The sequence below is a fragment of the Ornithorhynchus anatinus genome, chromosome 14, assembly GCF_004115215.2.
Source record: "Ornithorhynchus anatinus isolate Pmale09 chromosome 14, mOrnAna1.pri.v4, whole genome shotgun sequence".
Taxonomy (NCBI): domain Eukaryota; kingdom Metazoa; phylum Chordata; class Mammalia; order Monotremata; family Ornithorhynchidae; genus Ornithorhynchus; species Ornithorhynchus anatinus.
The window spans coordinates 3,885,009-3,903,658 of record NC_041741.1 but is presented as its reverse complement, the minus strand read 5'-3'; the positions used below and the strand labels follow the sequence as shown (position 1 = coordinate 3,903,658).

The 18,650-nt window shown below is 47.5% G+C and overlaps 1 protein-coding gene across 3 annotated transcripts in view; it reads left to right on the top strand.

Moving 5' to 3' along the window:
* Positions 1-18,013, top strand: part of FRMD6 (FERM domain containing 6) — a 56,433-nt gene extending 38,420 nt beyond the window's left edge. For all 3 annotated transcript variants that reach the window (XM_029079083.2, XM_029079082.2, XM_001514816.5), the window contains exons 6-14: positions 1,573-1,759; positions 3,010-3,165; positions 6,192-6,257; positions 7,335-7,403; positions 8,662-8,836; positions 9,665-10,000; positions 10,518-10,649; positions 10,895-10,986; positions 15,181-18,013. In XM_029079083.2, coding sequence (XP_028934916.1) covers positions 1,573-1,759; positions 3,010-3,165; positions 6,192-6,257; positions 7,335-7,403; positions 8,662-8,836; positions 9,665-10,000; positions 10,518-10,649; positions 10,895-10,986; positions 15,181-15,465 — 1,498 coding nt within the window. In that variant the 3' untranslated portion in view covers positions 15,466-18,013. The remainder of the gene's footprint in view (positions 1-1,572; positions 1,760-3,009; positions 3,166-6,191; positions 6,258-7,334; positions 7,404-8,661; positions 8,837-9,664; positions 10,001-10,517; positions 10,650-10,894; positions 10,987-15,180) is intronic.
* Positions 18,014-18,650: the final 637 nt, after the last annotated feature.

Below are 18,650 nucleotides of genomic sequence, written 5' to 3'. Positions count from 1 at the left end.
GGGATCGACTGACACCATGCCAGTTACAGGTGCCCTCATCCATTACCTTCCGGCTGGTTTTCGGATCGGGGGTTCTAGTCAGCCTGTCTCTAGACTGTAAGCCTGTTGTGGGCAGGGATTTTCTCTCTCTATTGCTGAATTGTACTTTCCAAGAGCATAGTACAGTGCTGTGCACACAGTAAGCACTCAATAAACACGATTGATTGAATGAATGAGTGAATGAACAGCGGCTGGAACGTGGGCCTGGGGGTCAGAAGGACCTGGGTTCTAATCCTGGGTTTGTCCCTGTTTCCTCATCTGTCAAATGGGGATTAAGACTGTAAGCTTGTATCCACCCCAGGTCTTAGTACAGCGCCCAGGACATAGTAAGCGCTTAACAAATACAATTATTATTTTTTATTGTCATTATTATGATGATGATGATTTTGACGGGAGAGTAGGAAAGCATCCTTGACCCCGGTTTCAGCCCCCCCTACCGTGGTTATTGTAAAGTATTTAAGGACGGTTAAACCAAAACCTCACCATGGAACGGAACCTCAAAGTCCGTTCTTCCCCTCCCCCCGAGAAAGTCATGTCAAGAATAGTAACTCTTCCTTGGCAGCACTGGGAGGTTTTTTCTAAACCGCAGCTCTCCAGGGTCTGAACTAGGCTGCACCCGTGGTGCGGGGGGACAGTTAATAATCAAAACAATGATAATAATAACTGTGGTATTTGTTAAGCGCTTACTATGTGCCAGAATTGGACGCAATCACGTGGAGCTGTCAGTTTTAATCCTCATTTTGCAGATGAAGAAACTGAGGCCCAGAGAAGTTGAGTGACTTGCCTATGGTCCCACAGCAGATGAGTGGAGCTTGGATTAGAACCCAGGTCCTCTGGCTCCCAGGCCTGTGCTCTTTCCACTAGGCCATGCTGCTTCTCAGTCGGTCGGTGCTATGTATCGAGCACCTCCTGAATGCGAGCACTGTACTGAGTGCTTGGAAGAATGCAACACGACAAAGTGTTTTTATGGTATTTGGTAAGCACTTACCATATGTCAAACTCTTCTAAGCACTGGGGTAGATATGTTAGGTTGGACGCAGTCCCTGTCCGCATGGAACTCACAGTCTAAGGGCGTACGTAGACACGGTCCCTGCCCACGAAGAGCTTACCTTCCGGGTAATAGTCATCTCTGTCAGAAGAGGGATGTAGAAATGCATGCACAGAAAGAGAATAATCAATCAAAGGTATCTATTGAACACTTCCTGCCTGCAGACCACTGTACTAAGCACTGGGGAAAGTACAATATAATAGAGGAGGTAGATGCCATTCCTACCCACCAAGCAACTTACACTCTAGAGGGGGAGACAGCCATTAAAATATAGATGGGACAATAATAGAGTGTCAGGATTTGTACATAAATGCTGTGAGCTGGGATGAGTATCCAAGTGCCAGCCAAGAACGTATGGAGTAAGTTACCGGAAAGAAGTGCATTAGTGCGGGAAGTGGGGGTTTTGGTGCTGGACTGTTTTTATCTGTGGCCATCTTGCTCTGCCGTGACCCCTTGGACATTCTGTGTCTCTTCCATTCTTGCAGTGACAGAACAGCCAGATACTACTATTACTGGCACCTGAGGAAGCAAGTCCTTCATTCCCAGTGTGTGCTGCGCGAGGAGGCCTACTTCCTCCTGGCAGCTTTCGCGCTCCAGGCGGATCTTGGGAACTTCAAAAGGAACAAGCACTGCGGAAAATACTTCGAGCCCGAGGATTATTTCCCACCCTGGGTAGGTTCCCTTTTCAAACTCCAGGTGGATGGGTCCCTGGACGGTGGCTCGGAGCCGGGAACTCCCTCCCTTCCTCCGTGTGGGGAAAGCAGTTTGGAGATGGAGTCTGCTCAACTCCCTAAGTGCCTTTGTAAGGATTTGATGGGTCAGTCAGCCGGTCAATTGTATTCATTGAGTGCTTGTGTGCAGAACACTGTACTACGCGCTTGGGAGAGTGCAGTATAGCAAACACGTTCTCTGCCCAGAACAAGCTTACAGTCCAGAGGCGAGTGTGTGTGTATATGTGTGTATGTAGAGTGTTCTAGGCATGAAGGGTAAGCTCCTTGTGGGCAAGGAACAAGTTTCCTCTTTAGTTCTTCTCAAGCAGTCAGTACGGTGCTGTGCACTACTGGATAGCACTGTACTGAGCACTTGGAGGAGCACATCAGAAGCACAGATGCACATTCCCTGCCCTCAAGGAGCTTACACTCCACTGTGAAATGGAAATGTGTTGTCATCGGCATGGGCACACGAGTGCTTTTGGGGTTTCCGAACATCAACTGAAGTGGAAGTCCGCCGACTTCCCGACAGGGCTGTGACCCTGAGAACCTGGCCTGAAAGATCACACGGTTGTCACATCCTTCTGCCCCTTTAATCTTCTTTAAAGCATTAGAGCAAGTTTCTCCCTCTGGAGCAGGTTCGGCCATGTGGCCGAAGCAGACAGAGGTAATACGCTCTTAGTTCGACTCGGCTCCTTTGTTGGCAATGAAAGGTAATGACTGAATTTACCAGTTCAGGTGCCAAGTCTTTGAAGGGATTTCTTTTGGGTGTTATTTCCCCATCTCCCATCTTCTCTGAGAGGAATTTGGGGAGACCAGGTGACACACCAGATCTGAAAATGTGCTGATGTGGTCTAATTACACCATGACTCAAGAAAGTTTTGCTCAGATTTCTTAGGGCTTGATTTTTTTTCTCCTTTAGTTTCAAAGCAATATAGCTTAAATGCAACTAAGTAGCCTTAACTCTGATTGGGTTAGTTGTAGTGTTTATTCAGTCTTCCTGTTCACCAAGCCCTGCGCTAGAGACAAGTAATGGGATCGGACACAACGCCCTTCGACTCAGAACTCACGGTCTGAGAGCCTGGATTTTGTCCCCATTGTCCCCTTTCCTTTTTGTCATCTCTGAGGTGGAGGGCGAGAGGAGTCCCTCTTGGGCATCTGCGGTTCACCCCGGAGCCTGGCACTGAATATTCGTGGTCTTTGTCGCAACAGGTGGTTACCAAACGTGGCAAGGACTACATCCTCAAGCACATCCCCAACATGCACAAAGACCAGTTTGCACTGACGGCCTCGGAAGCCCACCTGAAATACATCAAGGAAGCGGTGCGCCTGGACGACGTGGCCGTTCATTACTACCGACTGTACAAGGTAAACGGACGGCCGGGAAACCCGCAGCGTCCGCCTGGCAGGACCCTCTCCTCTGGGGAGGAAATGACGGCCATCATGTCCTCTTCCGCCTTCGGTCATTCAGTCATATTGACTGAGGTGGGCAGAGCACAGAACCCAGACCCAGAGAAGATGACAGTGGAAGATAAATCCAGATGCAGTCTCTGTCCCACCCGGAGCTTGTAATCCAACAGGGAGAGAGAGAGATATCTTAGCCCATGTTACAGGTGCGAAAAGTGAGGCCCAGAGAGGCTAAGCGACTGGCCCCGGGCCACACAGTTAGGCCAGTGGCAAGGTCGGAACTAGAACTCAGTTCTCCTGATGCCCAGGCCCATACTTTTTCAACTGCTCCAGGCTGCCTCCCTACAATCTAACTGTTTACAATGTCCCAAGTAATCATCTAAAGGGACCTAGTAGATATCGAGTAGATCCGAAGTGGAAACAAAACCACGCTTAAAGGGACCTAGTCATATTGAATAATAGCCAGTCTCTTTGCATTAAAGAGATTGAGGAATGACCTAAAAAGCCAAAAAATAAGAAAAGAATCAACCTCAATCATGGGAAGATCACTGCAATGTTTGCTTTACAAAGTGGCCTGGCCAAAATTAACCTGGACCCGTTGCTTTAATGTCGTTAGTTGATTCACATAATAGAAGCCTGAAAGGACATTTCCCAGTACGGAACTGCTTTATTTGCCCAGCCCCGACATCTCTGGTTTCTGCATCTGGTGAACCCCCTAGATTAAAAACTCCATGAGGGCAGGGATTGTGTCTTCTAACTCTATCGTACTTCCCAAAATGCTCAGCCGGAGTTCAGTTGATACTGTTGATTGATTGATTCATGTGTAGTTGTTATTTCTGTGGCATTTCAGGTTGTTACATGTGGAGCTAGGGCTGGGTTGTCTTAAGGTTCCTGGAAAATACTTGCTGCCTGTATTATTACTCCTCAATTCTGTTACGCCTTTTGTATTTTTTTCCTAGGTAGAATTAAAGCCCATTCAGGTGTCTCTGAGAAATCCAGATTACTTATTGTCCAAACTCTTGGTAGTTCTGAGCAAATTGGATAATTGCAATTCAGTGTTTTCAGATCCATGATTATGTTTGTTACTTTTGGGGGACTGGTTTGATGGTCCTTCGGCTTTTTCAGAACAGTAACACATTTTGATTTATTTTTTGTGTAAATAGTTTTGGCAGTGGTTCTCTAGTCATTGGTTGCCTTTTTAGAGTTATCTTTGACTCAAAGAGATTTTGAACGTTCATTTCTGGTTCAGTATATTCTTACTTTTTTGGGGCATATCCTTAATCTTGCTTCCCCCACACACACTTTTTGTTTTGCTTCAGACAGTCGCTAAGAGTTAGGATTTCCTAGCAGAAAGTAGGTCACATTGCCAAGTGATAATTGAACTCCTTTAAAAAAAAAAAACAAAAAAAACTCCTGGCTCCAAAATCAACTTACTGCAAAGTTTTTTAGCACTTCTTGTTCTTTTCATAAGATTTCTTCAGCATTTATAGTCACTCAACTTGAATTTTGGTTCAGAGTTGGGAGAGTCGCCTGGCTTGGGGCAAAGAATGTGAATTCAGAATATGTCTAAGAAAACAAGCATAAAGTTGAGTTTGTGTCATCTGAACATGCCCGGTCCTAGTGCAGCAGATGGGAGTGATTAGCATAGATCCCTAAGAGGGAGGAGTAATTTGTTTACCTGAACCCTTAATAACTTATCAAATATTTAGAATTTTCTAAGTTGGTTTAAGGGATCTGATAGGTTTGCCCAGCAAATGTGCCTGTACCTCAAAAGCTTTTGAACTGGAGATGGAATGTTAAAGAATTGGTTCAGAAATGCAGAACAGATGTCTTTTTTTGGTCTGTTATGGAAATCCCATCTGCAAGGTTTAGCGTTTCGGAGAAATGTATCATCAACTCTAAAATATCTGCATTCATGTCTCCATATGAACGTCCAGTAGGTTGTCATAAGTTCAGTGAGCTCGGGGTATGGGGCCTCTGTAATACTGTGGGCTTAGACTGTAACAGGTTCCTGTTTTCTAACTCCAGGAGGCTCAAGGGACCTTATGATCCCCATATCGGCCCGGTTTCTTGCCCCCTCCATTCCCCCACAAGCCCTCCAACAACTCCAGAATCAGGAGGCAGATTCAGGTACCTCCTCTGCCTCTCACCGCCCCACCTGCATGGAGCGGGTTGCTTTTAGCCTGCTTCTCTCTCAGAGTCCAGGACTGCAGAGAAGCGGGTGCCCGGACTGAGGTCAAGAGACGTCCCTCGGACCTCTCCCTGGGATCAGAAGAGGGGTCCTTCATCCTCCATTCTTTTTACCTCACAAGAAAGTAACAGAGACATCGCTTGGTTAGACTGATGGTTTCTGTCTTCGATAATAAATAAAATCACATCTAAGTGGGAACACGATGGAGAACATAGGTATCCACTCCATGGGATGAGGGGCTCGATGACACCTCCCCTCCTCTTCCCCCCCCCCCCCCCAGCTGTTTGAGCAGAACTCTGACACTTGCTCACCCCAGGTCTCCATTGAGCAATTCCAGTCAGAGCTGATTGGAGACCCAAAATGATGGCTTTCTGGCTACGAACTCTTTGAAACCTGCCCCTTTCCATTCTCATTCTCCCTCTCAATCCATGTCCTCTTTATGCCCCTGTGCTCACTAAGAAAATTTGCCACTTCTGGCAGGCCCTTTCCCCAATACCATGATTCGATGCAGATTATTTGGTGTACCTCAGGGTGCCCCGACTAACCACTTGACCAAGTGTCCCCCAACATCCACAGTGCAATCACCTCAGACTACTCTGGGTGTGCTTTTCAGGGTGTTCAGGCTGACCCTCACACCAATGATAACCAGAACCCACACACAGAGTTATCTGGAGCCAGGGCCCCTCCAGAATTTGCATGCTAGGGTAGGGGGTGGGGAGAGGTCTGTGTGTGTATCTGGGTCCGCCATGCACCTTATATTAGAAGTCTTTTCTCAAAAGTTGTTCCCTTTTTTTAGGATAAAAGGGAAATTGAAGCATCGCTGACCCTGGGACTGACAACTCGGGGAATACAAATCTTTCAGGTAGGTAGAAAGAAATGAATCGCCTTTCACGTTCCCCAGAACTCAGCTCCACTTCTCTCCCACTCCTGCAACTCCAGGGGTGATGTGCAAAACCTGAGAGAGTTGCACAGAGGAAGGGGCACACATTGCCCCTTCCCCCTCACTTACCACCCTCACCTGGCCCACCTCCAAGAGGTTGAATATCCGTCTGTTCTGCCCTTCTGCAAGCTTCAGTGCATGTATCGAATCAGAAAGGAACCAGAACACTGTCCGAATTTTAAAGGAGAAAAGCATTCAGGAGAAAATGTCTTTTAAATCAGGAGTATCGCCAGCAAAAAGTTGAGAAACAATTTAGATTATTTTTGAATCCTTGAAGGCAGACTCACCGACATGAGAGAAAGTGACAGAATATGATGTAGGCCAAATGATTGTGAACAAAATCCGTGGAGGTTGCTGGAACTAGACTATTTCAGAATTTCATCAGTGAAGTGCATACCTATTTTTAAATATTGTTTCCTGGAAGCATGATCCAACCAGCAGTGGATGAATGTGACGCTATCGATGGTCCACCCAGTTTAAGATCTGTCTCGCCCAGTGGCCACAGGCTCCTTGGAGGACTAGCATAAGACTTGCCCTCCTGCCTTAATTATCTGGTGGAAAGAGCAAGGGCCTGGGAGCCAGAGACCCTTAGGTTCTAATCCTGGCCCTGCCATTTACCTGTTGGGTGACCTAGAACTTCATGTCTCCGTGCCTAAGTTTCCTTAATCATCAAATGGGAATTCACTCCCCGTTTTCCCTCCCAAATAGATTGTGTGAGCCCCACGTGGGACAGGAATTTGGTGTCCGACCTGATTATCTTGTATTTACCTCAGTGCTTGGTACTATGACTGACACATAGTAAGCGCTTGAGAAATAACTTATTACTATTGTGGCCCTGAATGGTCATTGAAAGTTTTATTTTCTGGTATTCTTGGGGCATGGGAGATTCTGTGCCTGTGGGTGACATCCTGTAGAACCCACTGGAGTTGGGGAGAGTGAGGTGTGACTTGTCCCCAGCTCAATCTTGGTTTCCTCAGTTTCCATGTACTTTTTCCACAGAATTCAGGAGAAGAAAGGCAATTACTTTATGACTTCCCATGGACCAATGTTGGAAAACTGGTGTTTGTGGTGAGTCCCGTTATCGCCATTTGTAATTCAGAGTACTGGTCGGGGACACTAGGGCCGACCTTTGTTTTTCCCCTAAACATCCCTTTAGTTAGCTTCCCAGAGGCCCACATCTGTATGTGTTCATGCTCTTCATGTGTGTTTTCAGTGGATCTTCCCACCCCAAAGGTAAAGAAAAAGGTTGATGTAGTCTGTTGGGGCTGTGGCCCTCACCGCCTCCCCCTCTGGGAGTCCCACAGTATGGCCCAGTGGATAGAGCCCAGGCCTGGGAGTCAAAAGGACCTGGCTTTTAATCCCGGCTCCGCCACGTGACTGTTGCATGACCCTGGGCAAGTCACTTCACTTCTCTATGCCTCAGTTCTCTCGTCTGTAAAACGGGGATTAATTCAGTTCAATTCAATGGACTTCATGGGGCGCTTACTGTGTGCAGAGCACTGTACTAAGCGATTGAGAGGATACGATACAACAATAAACAGACACATTTACTGCCCAAAATGTTTACAGTCTACAGGAGCTTATGTGAGTCCCATGTGGGACACGGACTGTGTCCAACCCGATCTATTTGTATCCACCCCAGTACCTGCCACATAGTAAGCGCTTAACACATATCATGGGAGTGGGGAACAGACCACAGACTGAGAGAGCACTACGCCCCTCCTTTCTAAAGAAACCCTTATGAAGCCAAATTTAACACCACAAGAGTGAGGTTAAAACAATCCCAAATAGATGAGTAACTGTCTTTAAGAGTAAGGTGCCGAAATCCCCCAAGGCCTACGGTTACTCCTAAAGGTGGGTACACTTGAATAATGCACTCCACGATCTCCTGTTTGTCTGAAAGTTCATTTTTTTCTGCCTAACTTAAGACCAGGGAGAAACATTCGGCTCGGCCTCTTAGAGAGTAGATTTCCCAGTCTTACTCGTTGTGAGGAAGTTTTACCAGGGTGTCTAACCTCCTCCTTCTGACCGAAATTTCAGTCCAACCCTTTTTGTCCCCCCCCAACCCTTGGTTCTTTTAATTGAACCCTGTTTGTTGGCTTCCCCTCCCGCATGCTGGGTCCCGAGGATGTTCAGTGGGGGCTTTGGGACTTCTCATCGGGTTCCTCCCTCCCATCGGGGGCTTCAGCGTCGACACCGCCGGGGGGGTGGTTCCCAGGGCCCAGTAGGGCTTGTGGAGACCCCAGCGTCACGTCGAAAGGGAAGAGCAGGGCCGAGCCCGCTGCCTTTCCCTCTGAATCCGGGTTGTGCGCTTGCGTCCGTGCAGGGGAAGAAATTTGAGATTTTGCCAGACGGTTTGCCGTCGGCCAGGAAACTCATCTACTACACGGGCTGCCCCATGCGTTCCAGACACCTCCTGCAGCTCCTCAGCAACAGCCACCGCCTCTACATGAACCTGCAGCCGGTGCTGCGCCACATCCGCAAGCTCGAAGAGAACGAAGGTACGCCGCCCGGCCGCCACTTACCGGAGCTTGTGGGTTCGCCTGGCCCGTCCATCAGCTAGATGGACAGGGGACTGCCAGTCGGTCAGTCGTGTTTATTGAGCGCTCACTATGTGTGGGGCTCGGGAGAGTGCAATAGAACAATAAACAGACACGTCCCCTGCCTGTAATAATAATAATAATAATGTTGGTATTTGTTAAGTGCTTACTATGTGCAGAGCACTGTTCTAAGCGCTGGGGTAAACACAGGGGAATCAGGTTGTCCCACGCGGGGCTCACAGTCTTAATCCCCATTTTACAGATGAGGGAACTGAGGCACAGAGAAGTTAAGTGACTTGCCCACAGTCACACAGCTGACAAGTGGCAGAGCCGGGATTCGAACTCATGAGCCCTGACTCCAAAGCCCGTGCTCTTTCCACTGCGCCACGGAGTTTACGGTCTGCCGGGGGAAGCCTGGCTTGTCCAAGGAAAAGCGGTGGAGTCTGGGGCAAAGAACATGGGGCTGGGAGTCGGGAGACCCGGGTTCCAGTCCCGGATCTGTCGCTGGCCTGCTCTGTGGCCACGGCAAGTTACCCCGCCTGGCCCTCGAGGGACTGTGCCTTCTTTTCAAGTACGGATTGCTTCCTCAAATCCTAAAGCCTTCATTTGGCCAAATGACTCGCCTCGGTCCTCCGTGAGGTTCTCGAGGGCAGAGGTCATGCTTTCTACTTCTGTGGTACACTCCCAGGTGCCCGGGCCGGTGCCCAGGAGGTGCCCTCCCGGCTAGTGCCAGTAGAGAGGTGGATTGATTGATGGGTGAATTGACCGGTGACTGTGCTGGACTTTCAGAGAAGAAGCAGTACCGGGAATCCTACATCAGCGACACCCTGGACCTGGACATGGAGCAGCTGGAGAAGCGATCCCGGGCCAGCGGGAGCAGCGCCGGCAGCGTGAAGCACAAGCGCCTCTCTCGCCACTCCACCGCCAGCCACAGCAGCTCCCACACCTCGGGCATCGAGGCGGACCCCAAGCCGCGGGAGGCGGGCCCAGACGATGGCCTGGCCGGTGCCGCCGGCCACCGCAAGCTGAAAACCTGCAGCTCCATGACCAGCCACGGCAGCTCGCACACCTCCGGCGTGGAGAGCGGCGGCAAGGACCGGCTGGAGGAGGACTCCCAGGATGACGGTAACCTGCGTCACCTCGGGGCTGTCGAAACCGAGCGGCTCCCAGGGCCGAGAGGTGGTGGAAGGTTTCATCCTGAGGACGAGGGGAAGGGAGGGCATACCGGCCGCCTAGGACAAATGGTGCTTTTTTACAAATTTTTTTTGATATGATATCTGTTATGTGGGGGGAAGTGAGCGGGAGGGGAGATGGGGGGCAGGGGATTGGGCGGTTGAAGGAGAGCAGGATGGAGATAAAAGAACAAGAGAAGAATGAGGGAGACCAGAAGTGTCAGAGGATAACCAGTTGCCGGGAAGAGTCTCCAGGGAGGGTCCACAGGTCCATTTTACCTCTGGGGAAGTGTCATCTCCCTGTGTCATCTCCAACCTGCGTTCACTGCCTCGTGCATGTGAGATCTGACAGCCATTTTCATTTTTTAAAAAATTCTCCTGCTGGAGGGCTTTGAGGACAGATCTATTTAGAAATAATACGACACCTTTTCCCAAGCGGGTAAATGGGTCCCTTTCCTCTTCTGGGTCAGAAATAGAAATGCTGGTTGACGATCCCAGGGACCTGGAGCAGTTGAATGAAGAGGCCTTGGACGTCAGTCCAGACATGTGCATCTACATCACCGAGGATATGCTGATGTCACGGAAGCTCAATGGCCACTCGGGTAAACACACAGTCCACGGGTGTGTCCAACTCCACCCCAGCCCTGCCAGAGTGTCCGTGTTAAATTCCCAGGATTGGCCGGGCGGGCAACTTCAGGGTGGTGTGCGACGGCCCTGGGGAAGTCTGGCAAACTATGCTCTGCACTGCTCTAAACGCTTGGAAGAGCACGACAGAATTAATGAGTAGAGAGGTGGCTGAATGATTTGTAGACTTAAACCTTGCCCTTCTCTGTGTGTTTTACTTCAGGCTTAATTGTAAAAGAAATCAGTTCTTCCACATCCAGCTCTTCGGAAACGGTGGTCAAATTGAGGGGCCAAAGCACTGATTCTCTCCCCCAGGTAAGTATTCCGGGGCTTCACAACTAAGAAACAGACTGGGAGTCTTTGCTGTAGACTGAAATGCCTCAATCCTTGAGGCTTAGGAATGCACGGAATTGAGGTTTTTGCATCTTGGGGAATTTGGGGTTTGATCAGAGTATATTTTGAGTAAGTACTGCAAATTCTAAGTAATCCCTGTTAGTAATGTAAAGAAATATGGCTACACCATAGGACCTAGGTTCTAATCCCGGCTCTGCCACTTGTCTGTTGTGTGACCTTAGGCAAGCCCTTCACTTCGGTGCTTCAGTTACCCCATCTGTAAAATGGGGATTAAGACTGTGAGCCCCACAATGGACATGGACTTGGTCCAAACTGATTAGCTTGTACCCCAGCACTTGGTACAGTGTCTAGCACATAGTAAGTTCTTAACAAGTACCATAAACCCCCCATCACCGAAAAAAAAAACCCATGGAGAACACTTCACTAGCACAGCGATTCCTAATGACTCGGAAAAAAGAGAGGGAGCACAAATATATCTCTCAGTTCTCGGAGAACGCAGGGGGTATATTTCTGACTGATCCCATGATAAGGAATACTCGCACTATCGGACCCGCACCTTGATCAAGCTACACACATTGCCGGATCTTCCCGCCGGCTACCGTGTTTGACGTAGGTAGACATGGGTTGTTGGAAGAAGGTTCCTTAATTCCCAGTAGCATTCTCACCAGAACAGGTAGTGAAACCACACGTGAGAACCGAACTGACTCTACTAGGGTTTCAGTTCTTGAATCCAGCAGACAATCATCTTGTCCATTTTCTGCCCTGGTGTCTTTAAAAGCAGAGTAGTTGGCACATGCCCAGTGGTAGTCAGTCAATTGTATTTATAGAGTGCTTACTGTGTGCAGAGCACTGTACTGAATGCTGAGGAGAGTACAGTATAACCATATAACAGTCACCTTCCCTGCCCACAACGAGTTTACACTCTAGAGACGGAGAACAGTCTAGATGCTGTCAGAGCGGACCACACTTACCGATAAACATGGCAGCTTTGACATAGTGTTCTGGGAGTGATTCCCCATAATGCAGTCACAGACAACCGTCTTTCTGAAATCATACCATTGCTGTCTTCCTGGCCCTCTCCTCCTTTCTACTATATAGCAACTTTCTAATTTCTCTGACCAACAAAGCCCAAGCTCATGTTATTTCTCTCCCGTATAAGCCTGACCATCAGTCAATCCTTAATGGCCTCCCCTTCAGTAGACCGATGTTCCCGGTTCATTCCTTGGTTGCCTGTGGACTGTCGGACTCTTTACTAGTCCCCCACAGATACATGATGTATCCGGAATGGGAGAGTCAATTCTCAAGGTACATTCCGACCATAAATGTCTCCAGTCACACATCGTAATCGGCAGCAAGAAAAGAATTACAGCAATAAGTAACATCAGGAGAACGAGTTTTGAAACCAACAGTGAGCCATTCTGATCTGCAGTTGAAACAAAAAACTGAAAGGGGGAACATGTATATGTGAGTGAAGATAATTTAAGAGTGTTATCAGAGATAAGAGTAGAACATGAAGGCACGTAGAAGCTACTAGAAGGACAGATGTTGTTTAATGGAACATTAGGAAATTGATGAGCACGAAGAACAGAAGAGGAATCTAATCTGTGGTAGTCGGTAAGGAGAGAATGAATAATTCTGGAAGACTAGCCATTCCCGAGGAGGAAAGATAAGGAGAGCAGTTAGAGTGATAAAGTGCAAGGAGGTTGAATAAAGAAATGTCATTGAAACAGTCAGTGCCAGTTGCATTTATGGTCAGATAGGAAAAGAAGCTCAACTAACAGGACTGAAGTGGAGTGAGAGTATACCAGCTGTCTGGCCGGGATCTGTTTAAATACAAAATCTGGGGAAAGGACCAGGCACCTGTTTTTAAAGCGGTATTTCTGATGGGATTGCGGAAGTGGGATTTGCCATGTTGAGGCTGGGTGGGAAAATGGAAAACCATTCATTCACTCGTATTTATTAAGCGCTTACTGTGTGCAGAGCACTGTACTAAATGCTTGGAAAATACAATTCAGTAACAGATAGGGACAATCCCTGCCCACAACGGGCTCACAGTCTAGATTGGGCCAGATCCTAAGGGCAATTAGATGAAATCCCGGTGGAAAAGTGAAAAAGGAAGCCCTAAACTATGGGAAGAATGACCTCACCATTTTACAGATCGCATCAACAGCTGGAAGTTGTCTAAAAACGATTCTAACAAGATTTGGAAAAACTCTAGGTCATTCGGCTGGTCACAAGTGTACAGATGTTCATGGGAGTCAATGTAAATATTCTACAAGGAACATGCCATCAAACCACTGACAGGAAAGCAGAATTGAGAATTCCATGTTTCCTACTTCTTATTGGCTCAAAGAGAGATGTTGAATGAATTCCCTTATGCATTATCCAAACAAGGAACACCACCCACAATCATAGACGTTATTAAAATCGACTTACAGCACAGATTAAAGTATTCATGATTATAGCATTTATTAAGTACTTATGAATTGCTTAGCATCTGGGTGGTACAAAGGCAATGAGATGATTATTCTATAATGCTCTCATCTTCTGCATCAGTAAAGGGGCAAGATCAGGGCATCGTTCTCATTTAAGGAGATCTCCGGGCAGGTTTGTCCTGGAAGATCTGTCACAAGGAGGGTTTTTGAAGAGGTATAAAGAAAGCACAAATATTTATATGTGCTCATGTAAGAACTACAAGAACTTAGAGCAACTATGGCAGAAATACAAGCAGAAGCTATAGAATTAAGGATGATTTTGCTAAAAATAAACAAAAAAGCACCAAATACATCTGCGATCCTGAAGGATGGTTTGTGAAAGAAGATCAGAATAACAACAACAATAATAAGAGTGATATAGGTTGTTCTGACAAGAGATTTGGGTACCGAATTAGGAGGAAAGAAATGCAGAAAGGAAGGCACACCATTCAGTAAGTAGCACGTCAGCCAACTCTGGATGTTTTGCTATTTTAACTATGTGGATTTTCAATCCTCTGTTAGAGCTGCGAAAGAGAGGACCTTCAAACGGTGGAATTAGCGACCGTGCATATCCTTTGAATGTGTTTTCTAATTTCTTTTCCTCAGACTTTATCATTGGCGAATCACTTCATCTCTTATGAATCCTGAGCTGACTCAAAGGGGATAGGGTGTTAGATAAAATCACCAATACAGCCACACAGGCACAAAACACAGGCTAGGCCACAGCCACCCAGCCTCTCTTTCTGTATTAGCAGAATTTCTAAGAATTTTCATGCCTCGCCGGCTCCTAGTTACTCAGGAAAGCTGAGCTTGCTGGAATTTGCCACTGGCATTTTGGAAGTAACTTTTGTATCTAATTAATTTATATTTATGTTCAATCGACCAATCATTTTTATTGAGCGCTAACTGTGTACAGAGCACTGTATTAAGCACTGGGGAAAGCACAGTACCACAGAGTTGATAGACACATTCCCGGCCCAAAGCGAGCTTACAGTCTAGAGTCATCCCCTTTTAAATTTTCAGCCCCTTGAGGGCAGGGAACATAAATCTTGAACCATGGTCCATACTCTCCCAAGTACTTAGTATTGCATTTTATTTTTTTATTTTTATTTTTTATGGTATTCATTAGGCACTTATGTGCCAGGCACTGTACAGTAGCAGCGTGGCCGATTGGATGAAGCACGGGTCCAGGAGTCAAAAGGTCATGGGTTCTTAATCCCGGCTCTGCCACTTGTCTGCTATGAGGCCTTGGGCAAGTCACTTCACTTCTCTGTGCTTCAGTTACCTCATCTGTGAAATGGAGATGAAGGCTGTGAGCCCCATGCGGGACAGGGTCTGTGTCCAACCCGATTTGCTTGTATTTCCCCTCCCCTCCCGAACCCAGCACTTAGTACAGTGCCTGTTACAGACTAAGCCCTCAACAGGTGCTTCAGTTACCTCATTTATGAAATGGAGATGAAGGCTGTGAGCCCCATGCGGGACAGGGGACTGTGTCCAACCCGATTTGCTTGTATTTCCCCTCCCCTCCCGAACCCAGTGCTTAGTACAGTGCCTGGCACAGAGTAAGCGCTTAACAGATACCACAATTATTATTATGACGACCCAACCCACGCCTCTTGATGGCCTCCCGACACCTCTGGCGGGCTCGGCCCGGCATCACAAACTGCGTTTTTTCTTGCAGACGATATGTCGCAAATCAAAGACCTCCACCGACCGCCACAGCTTGAGCCTCGATGACATCCGGGTCAACCAGAAGGACTTCCTGAGGATAGCGGGCCTGTGTCAGGACACCGCCCAGAGCTTCACGTTCGGGTGTGGCCACGAACTAGACGAGGAAGGCCTCTACTGCAACAGCTGCCTGGCTCAGCAGTGCATAAACATCCACGACGCTTTCCCGGTCAAAAGAACAAGCAAATACTTCTCTCTGGATCTGACCCACGACGAGGTCCCGGAGTTCGTCGTCTAAGTCGATGCCGGCTGAGAGGGACGGACGGGGCGCCTTCCCGGCGGGAGAGAGACTGCCGCGGTCCGCTTCCTCTTCCGCACCTCTTCCTGTTCTCCGCACCCGGCACGTTTGAACATTGAACCGATTTTAAGTGGAAGTCCAGGCCTGGGAATCAAACCATCGCACTTTAAGTATGGCTCCTACTGCGGTAGAGTCGGTACGGAGACGGTGCAGTAGGACACGAGTTCCTGAGAGCGAACCAACTGGGCAGCTGGAAAGAAACTGTCTCTCCATCGAGACTTCACAGAGAATATCGACTTCGTTGCCGTTCATAGTCACACAGCCTGATTCCATTGTTTATTCCCTTGAAAAAGACGGCCTTTAGACTTTTTTTTCCATTTCTACAGCTGCCTCAAGAAAACCAGAGAGATTCCCTCCCCCTCCGCGCCCCCAGTGAAGATGCCATTGACTCTTGATTTAGCTGTCACAGCTCTGTGGCTTCCGCTAACTTGGCGTAGGCAAGGGACGACCAGGACTGTCCTGGCAAGCCAAAGATCCGTGTCGTAAACGCCAGTATCGGGAAGACAAGAACACAGCAATAACGAGAAGACTATGCATGTTTAAATGCCCCGGGGAGCCGGTTGCCGTCGTGGACAGGCCCCCCGTGATCCTTGCCCTTCGGCGATCATCGGACCTTTGGTTCCCGTGACACCTCTCGTGACATTTACAACACACCCTTCAGTTCAGCAGAACGGGGAAAACTGAAGAAAAGTGCAGGGGCTATTGTGGTGCTTCTTCAGTTGAACAGCGAGACGTCATTTTGATGTAGCAATAATGTCTGCTCAACCAAAGTACCTTAACTGTATGCATATATGATAGGTGTATAAATATATAGAGAGTTGTGTATGTTTATACGTGTATGGGCTTACTGACCCTTCTCATTTTGGTTTCCCTACATATTTTTGTAGACTCTGCCTCCTCTGTTTAATGACACACAGACAATCATCTTCCTAGGCACTAACGTCCGAAGGTTTGGGGCAACACGGAGACAGGGGAACACTGTCAGCATGGCGGTTTTCTGATGGCCGCCCCCCATCTATACGATGACCTTTCGTGAATCGTGACGTATTTTTCTGTTTAAATAGAGCTGACGTCTGGAGAATGTCATTCTAGTCAATAGAACAGGTGCAGGTTTAGACCGAACCGCTCTGTAGCTGTCGTAATGAAATCAAAGCAAGCCAGGGGAGTGAGGTCATGGCTCCAGCATTCTCTGACAACATCACTGAAGCTGCAGAACTCGCAGCACAATGCCTTTTTTAGAAAGTATTTTTAATCAATACCCTAGTATCCTACGACCATATTTTGATATACCATCTTTTTTCTATCCGGCAGGTTTTCTTAACTCTATTATTTTCTTAAGAAGAAGAGTGATATTTTTGTATAAAACTTGGTTTTGGGGGGAGCTAAAGAAAAGACTCGTGGGTTCAGCAAAACTTAATCAGTGTTTCCGCTCGAAGGGAGTCAGTATTACGGAACAGATGGCCAGCCCTAAAGTTTCCAGCGCTGCTGTCCCTTCAAGGGTGTGTGCCCAGGTACCTATATGCATACATCAATGTGTGTATACTATGTGTATATATATCGTGTACGTTTGAGGCTTATTTTTTGAATCGAAGAAGGAAAAACTGCTCCAAAATCGGTCTGTCTTTTCCTCCCGTCAAACACTCTGTTGAACCAAAGTTTCAGGTATCAGATTGGACCAGGGCATCTTGAGGCCCTGCAGTTTATTCCCAAGTGGCGGTGTGCAATATGAAGAGGTTACCATCTGTTTTCTTTATTCTAGGTGGCTTAAGGAAAGAAATATGACAGAACTAAAATTGGTAAAGCCCCACAACATTAGGTGGAGAATTAAATCCCATTAATTCCTGGGGTTGCAGCGGGGGAGGGCAGGCAGTGTTGTTCAACGGAGAGGCAAGGTGGAATTAAGTGGTAAATTATTCAAGCAGCGTTTTATACGCCACGTTGTTCAGATGGAACGGGCCATCGCTCTAGAATTCGACCCAGATCGCCCTTCTTCAAGTGGTTCCTCCCCGCCGTGTTGCGGGCCGGGCTCACCAGCTTTCCAATGGGCTTCAGTGGTCGTCTGAGCGTCAGGTGCATTTTCAGCCTGGCACACGTCAAAGAACACGTTCCGCTTTTTGACGAGATACACTTAAGTTCCTGTAAAGAGCACTGTTGAACTGAATGATGTCCTATTAAAAAAAAAAAAAGCAACTTAGTATTCTATACTTTTGTATTTGAAAATTGTACAAAACGTATTAAACTGTTATTTATGCTGCATCTGACACATATCCCCAGCTGGTCATTATATGGATTTGTTGCCTTTTTTTGCATTTACACTAATACTTTATGCCTGCACAAACTGTAAGTAATCCTTTCTGTGAAAGGATCATCATATCAGGATAACGAAAGAGTGTGTAAAAAAGCATAGCTGAATTATTTTGTAACAAAGTTTGTTGGGTGCCTTTGACGGTACAGTGAAAAATGACAATAAAGTTAACGTTTGTTGGCATTTTGTTTCTGTTCGTGGCCTTCCTAGGGCACTGGGGAACGTTGTCTTCCTATCTGATCTCTTTCCAGATTACTTTGAAAATACTGGGCCTTGCAAAGCAAAGTCCAAGATGACCTCGGGTGCATACCATAGTATTTTTAACAGCCGAGTCAAGTCAGGGAGAGTACGCGAGTCGGATCAGGGTTGTTGGTACGTATTTTGAGTAAGATCCCTCTTGGCCATCAGGAAAATATCAGCTCCCGGTTGCTGACGTGGAACTGGATCGTGCTGTTTGAAAACGCTCTATCGTGTCGCTCGGAATCGTCTCAAAGGTAGTCTCGGGCTGAGCGGGCTTGGTCTCCCACAGTGATTAGGACAGTGTTCTGCACACAGTTGGTGTTCAGGGAATACTCCTGATTCATTTATTATAATAACTGGTATTTGTTAAGCGTTTACTATGTGCCAGGCACTGTATTAAGCGCTGAGATACACAGGTAACTGAAGCAGAGGGAAGTGAAGTGACTTGCCCGGGTCACACAGCAGGCAAATGGCAGAGCTGGGTTTAGAAGCCGGGTCCTCTGACTCCCAGGCCTGGGCTCTATCCATTAGGCCACGATGCTTCTCAATTGTCAGCTCCCCAGTCGGGGTCCTCTGGGGC